Source organism: Chrysochloris asiatica, unplaced genomic scaffold (assembly GCF_000296735.1).
Source record: "Chrysochloris asiatica unplaced genomic scaffold, ChrAsi1.0 scaffold00017, whole genome shotgun sequence".
In the NCBI taxonomy this organism is placed as follows: domain Eukaryota; kingdom Metazoa; phylum Chordata; class Mammalia; order Afrosoricida; family Chrysochloridae; genus Chrysochloris; species Chrysochloris asiatica.
Window position 1 is genome coordinate 18,243,571 of NW_006408535.1, and position 6,650 is coordinate 18,250,220.

Here is a 6,650-nt window from a genome sequence, read left to right on the forward strand (position 1 = left end):
TGCTGTGCATAGGGTCTCTATGATTCGGTACCAACTCAATGGCATCTAACAACAACAACATACACATGGACCTCACCAGATGGACTATCTAGGGATCAAATTGACTACATCTGTGGAAAGATATTGTGGAGACGCTCATTATCATCACTCAAAACAAGGCCAAGGGCAGACTGTGGACAATATGCAAATTCAGACTAAAGCTGAAGAAAATAAAACAATCCCACCAGAGACAAAATATGACTTTGAATTTATCAGTTTGTTGTACTGTGGTAGCTCTGGTATTGCTGTGATGCTGGAAGTTAGGCCACCATTGTTTTAGTATCAGCAGTGGCACCCATGGTGGGCAGGTTTCAGCTGAGTTTCCAGGCTAATACAACTAGGTAGAAGAAGAGGTGACTACTTCTGGATGTTTAGCCACTGAAAACCTTAAGAATAACAGTGGAACACTGTCAGATAGTACCAGAAAACTGTTTTTTTTCAACATTATGAATTGTGGTTAAGTGCCACTGAGTTGAATCCTACTCATAGAGACCCTGCATAGGGTTTCCGAGGAGCAGCTGGTAAGCTTGAACCACCAACTTTTGGTTCATACTGACCTTGCACATTAACCCACAGCACTACAGTAGGACTCCATGATGGACAGCACAGTAAAATTGTTAGTTATCATACTGGAAGATGAGCCCTTCAGGTTGGAAGGCATTCAAAATATGAATGGAAAAGAGCTGCCTATTCAAAGTAGAGTTGACGGTGATGACGTGAATGGAGTAAAGCTTTTGGGACCTTCATTTGCTGATGGAGCACAACTCAAAATGAGGAGAAACAGCTGTAAACATTCACTAATAATCAGGACAATGGACTGTAAGAAATATGAATCTAAAAAAACTGGAAGTTGTAAAAAATGAACTTAAAACACATAATGATCAATTTCCTAGGAATTAGGGAGCTGAAATGAACTGGTATTGGCCATGTTGATTCTCAAAATCACATGGTTTAGTATGCCAGGAATGACAATTGGAAGAGGTAGGTCATCGCATTCATCATCAAAAAGAGTGTCTCAAGATCTATCTAGTAAATATAACGCTATTGGGACAAGATAATATACATATGCCTACAAGGAAGACAGGTTAATACTATTATTCAAATTCACACACCAACCACTAAAGCCAACGACAATGAAGTTGAAGAATTTGGAGTCCTGGTGTAGTATTGCAGGACAAACATTGGAGTGTTAACCCCAAGATCGGTGGTTCTAAGCCACCAGGTGCTCCTTGGAAACCCAATAAAGAGTCACTACAAGTCAGAACAAACTTAATGGCAATTATTTCAATCATTTCATATGCATGTGAAAATTGGACAATGAATAAGGAAGACCACAGATGAATCAATGCATTTGAATTGTGGTGTTGGTGAAGAACACTGTAAGTACCATTGACTGCCAGTAAAAATTAGCAAATCTGAGTTGGAGGAAGTACAGCCAGAATGCTTTCTAGAAGTGAGACTTTGTTTCTCAGACTTTGGATATTAGGTCATTCTTTATTGATTACACCAAGGAAAGTCCCTGGAGAAGGACATCTTGCTTGATAAGGTGGAGGATCAGCAAAAAGGACGACAACCCCCTATGAGATGGAATGACATAGTAGCTGTAACAACGGGTTCAAGTACAATAGTTAGAATGGCACAGGACTAGGCAATGTTTCTGTCATACATAAGGGTTGCTATGAGTCAGAACTGACTCTATGGCACTTAAAAACAAGAGCTGCACATTGTAGTACTAGATGATATACATGGTGAATGTACTTGACTGCTAACAGAAAGTTAGAAGTTCGAGTCCACCAGAGGTATCATGGATGAAAGGTCTGGCATTCAGTCATTGAAAATCTTACGGCATACAGTTCTACTCTGATACCCATGGAGATGAATTCACTCAGTGGCATCTGTTTTTTTTTCCTATCTCTTGTACTTATGAGAGTACATACAAGGCTACTGTCAAAAACTCACTACTGTCAAGTAGATTTCAACTCACAGTAATCCTATATGACAGAGTAGAACTGCCCCACAGGTTTCTAAGGCTATAATCTCTACAAAAGCAGAAAGCCACATCTTTCTCCTACAGAATGGCTGGCAGTTTCAAACCTCCAATTATTTGGTGTGTGGCTGAGTGCTAAACTACTCTGTGCCCCAGGGCTCTCTGGTCTGCTGTTAGACTATTATGTCTAAGACAATATCGAGGCAATGAAACATAACAGAAATACCACAGATTCTGACATTTATTTACTTAACATGACAGCTTGGGAAATTGTGAATTTTCTTCTTCTGCTGTGTTCTTAAGTGTCATCATTTTCAAAAAAGTGAAGGAAATAATGCTGCTTTCCATAATTATACCTCATAAGGTTATAATGGGGGTTACATAAAATAATGTATATGAAAACACTCTGCAAAGTATAAAACTCTACACAAATACAAATTTGTATTGTGGGGAAAAAGTTAAATTTACCTTTATATGTTCTAAAACAGCAGTGGCAACGTTTGTATGGAGATCAATAAGTCTTTTTTTTTCAAGAAGTTCTGGCAAAGAACTACAAGTATCAAAAAATTGAAAGTTAACCATTACATTTTCTAACTAGGTGACATGAACATTAATAAACCTCACCATGAGCGTTTCCTCTGAGGAAACTCAGGACAGTGAAACAGTAACAAAATGATGAGTTAAACTTTCTATCGGCTGCATTTAATCTCTAGGCTTTAGCATATACAGTACTTAGTGCTTTAACACAAGTGAAATGCTTCTAAAATACTCCAAACTTCTTAATTTCCCCCATTTTATATTCCGATTCCTAAGTCTGGAGATACCAAATAAAATCAGACTAGTGAAAATATAATTTAGTATTTCTAAAACATTCTTTCCTCTCTCGTTCTTGATGGCATCCAAAGTATCCAAAAACTGTACTCTTCAGCTAGTAAAATAATAGTGGCAATGATAAAATTAATAACTTGCCTTCTTTATAACAAATATTATCTTCCTGGAAAAATGCTCCAATTATATATTTTGAACTAGTGAAAGCAGCAAATAATTTGCTACATCTAAGAGAAAAATATACCAACTTAAACGTGTTAAAGACACAGTTTAGTGCTTTAAACTCAAAAGTACATTTGCTATTACCTAGTATTTTCTATTATTAAAATATTGACCTATTTTTTAACCACAAAATAATCTGAATAGAAAGACTTCAAAGAAGATACACTGTTTACTTACCTAACAGCTGAGGTCAGCTTAGCAGTATTGTCAGAAAGCATACTTATAGCTCCTTCATCTTCCCCTTCTAGTCCCTGGGAAAGAAAAAAAGGTCACAATAATGCCTCAAAAATCCTAGGACCATGCATAAAAATAACACATTCCTAAGATTCTTAGAAATAGTAATATTCAGGTGACTTATAATAGAAATACTTATCTTGTAAGGACCATGTGTATACATTACTGACAGTTAATGATAACTTCTTGTTATCATTAGTCTAAATGATTGGATGACCTAAGAAAGGATTAGCTAACATTTTCAGATGAAGAAATAGGCCTATAGACTTGCCACGGGTCACAAGGTTATAAAGAGCTGAAATCTGAAATTAAAGTAAAGTAGAATAGCATTGTTATTCTATTAATCTATTTCTAAAACTAAGTAACACTAAATACTATAGTACTTATAGTAAGCAGCTCTGGTATAGTAGGTTGGTAGTTCAAATGTTATCAGTTGCTCTGCTGCAGGAAAAAGGAGGCTTTCTGTTTCCGTAAATATTTATAGCCTTGGAAACACTATACAGGGTCATTATGAGTCATAACTGACTCGGTGGCACACAACTAACTACTACTATTACTACATACTATATGGAGTCATGGTGTGGCATGTGGGTTAATGCGCTGGATGGCAAAGTCGATTTGAACTACAAGGTTGTGGGTTCAAATTCACCAGTCTCTCCTTGGAAACCCTATATAGGGTTGCTATGAGTTGGAACTGACTCAATAGCACTTAACAACAATATACTATATGGGGGGCATGATAGCTATGTACAATAAGCACTGAGCTGTAAACTATAAGGTTGGCAGTTTGAGCCCACCAGCCACTCCTGTGTGAGAGACAAGGCCTTCTGTTCCCACAAAGATTTATATAGCCTTGGAAACTCTATACAGGATCACTAAGAATCGGAACCAGCTTATCGGGGCTTAGCAACAACTTATACTATATTGAGTCCTAGTGTGGCACTGTAGGATAAGCAAGGACTAGTAACCTCAAGGACTGAGGTTCAAACCCACAAGTCAATCCTTGGAAACCCTATACAGGGTCACTATGAGTTGGACTATGAATTTGAGGACTAAAGTGTGCCTAACCCAAGCCACAGTATTTTAAATTGCCTCATATGTATATGAAAGTTGGACAATGAATAAGGAAGACAGAAGAATTGATTCATTTGAGTTACAGTGCTGGATAAGAATACTCAAAGAGTGTGGCAAGACCTGGGGACTCTTGGGCCTAGAGTCAGTGACACAGCCACAGAGGTCTAGAGTGGAGAGTGAAGCATCTAGTTGATAAGATTAGACGACATATGCACAAGAACACCCACACTTGCAGATAATACCCACTTGACCTGGCTTTAATGACTGGATGATCAGAGCTCAACCAGAAGAAGAAAGAAGAGGGAAAAAAAGAGTAATCTGATACAATTTGATTAACTTGACCTACACCTATGGAGGCAGTAGCTCAAAAGAGGGAACAAATCCTTACAGCAAGAATTATTCCCACCCCCTCCACACACAGAGTAGACAGGGATAGGCAACTTGGACATTGGTTACCCAAAATGGGTGGGGGGGCTACAAAGGCAAGAAGTTACTGGCTTACAAGCTTTCAAGAGGGAACCTAGATCCAGAGGGCCTGGAGGAAGGTAGAATCTCCAGTGAGTAGTATCCAATCTGTCTAGGCAGGGCTGATGAAATAAAATGCAAATAGGTCTCTTATGATACAATAGTGAATAATTGTTATCAGGACTGATTGTGAAGGTTGGAAATGTAAAGGTAGACGTTTTACAGCAAGGAGGGGAGTGATTAACTTTTCAATCTAGGAGCGGAGGTCCCTGGGACCATCAAGGGAGAAGAGTGGAGAGCAGGACCCTACCCAGAGAAGCAGTGATGCCTGAGATGGAAACAGAGATGATGACGTGGAGAGATGGAGCAGCTGGGGACTTGAGATCCAGAGAGGGAGAGGAACTGTGTGCTGAAGACTGGGGGAAGGGGAGTAGTATAGGGGGCAGGCTTGCAGGGTATACCCTTTGGTTGGCTGATGATGCATGGAGGGGAGTGTAACCATGGCAATGAAACAATATACGACAGAATGAATGTAAAACTAATGTTCTTCCATGTAAACTATCACATAATTCACAATAAAACATTTACTTAAAAAAGAATACTAAAAGTATTGTGGACTTGCTAGAAGAGCAAATAAATCTGTGTTGGAAGAAGTACCACCAGAATGCTTCTTAGAAGCAAAGGTGGCCAGGCCAGCCTTCATCTCTCATACTTCAGACATATTATCAGGAGGGACCAGTCCCTACAAAAGGATATTATGCTTGGTAAAGTGGAGGGCCAGAGAATCAGAGGAAGACCCCTAACAAGATGGATTGGCATGGTGGCAAGCAGCAATGGACTCAACAATTGTGAGGAAGGGCATAGATCAGGCAGTATTTCATTCTGTTGTATATAGGGCTGCTATGAGTCAGAATTGACCCGATGGCACCTAACAACAACAATAACAACATGAGTCAGAGCCAACTTGATAACACTTTTAATAACCTAGTGTGGCGCTGTAGGATCAGCACTGGAATGCAAACCACAAGGTCGGTAGTTCAAACCTACCAGCTACTCCTTAGAAACCTTATGCAGGGTCACTATGAGTCAGAAGCAACTTGACGGCATTTAACAACAACAATATACTATGTATTTTTTCAAATCATAAATTCATATTATTCTTTTATAAATTTGTGCTCTTCTCATTATTACGATTTAAAAAATTTTTTGGACACTTGATGCTTATTTTTCATTAAACTTAAGAGATGGTGGAGGACCACCTTAAGATCACTCAGTGGTTGCTACTACCCACTCAGTAGTGGGTACTGCTTATATTTTTAAAAGCTTTTTTTTAAATGTAATTTGAGAATACTTTTGTTGTTATGAGGAAAAAAGTTTCTCTCCAGCTGTGATTCGCTTCCCTATAATTCTTAGAAAGCAAACAATCTTACCATAATGCTTTTAAGTCGTTTGACCTCATCTTCTTGCGCTCTGTAAGATTCTAGTTCTTGCTGAACTGATTCTGCAACTTCTGGGAATGGACTAAAACAATATTGCACAAGAAAAATGATTAAAAAACTGATTTCTTTGAGAAATGTGACATATATAAGTATATAATGAGGACTGGTATTGTTTTTTGAACTCCTGATTTGGCACTATAAGACAAGCACTGGACACTTAACCACAGGGTTGTTGGTTCAAATCCATCAGCTGTTTCTCAGAAACACTGTACACCGTCACTATGAATCAGAAGTGCTCGACAGCACTTAGCAACAGTATTATTTTTAATGCACTTATTTAGATGTAAATATAGCTGATATCT

The 6,650-nt window shown here is 38.4% G+C and overlaps 1 protein-coding gene across 1 annotated transcript in view; it reads right to left on the reverse strand.

Annotated features, from left to right (window-relative positions):
- SCFD1 (sec1 family domain containing 1) overlaps positions 1-6,650 on the reverse strand; it is a 150,934-nt gene that overhangs the window by 71,960 nt on the left and 72,324 nt on the right. Inside the window, exons 10-12 of the mRNA XM_006835505.1 lie at positions 6,280-6,370; positions 3,254-3,327; positions 2,495-2,576 (exon numbers count right to left, since the gene is read on the reverse strand). Of these exons, the coding sequence (XP_006835568.1) occupies positions 2,495-2,576; positions 3,254-3,327; positions 6,280-6,370 (247 nt within the window). The remainder of the gene's footprint in view (positions 1-2,494; positions 2,577-3,253; positions 3,328-6,279; positions 6,371-6,650) is intronic.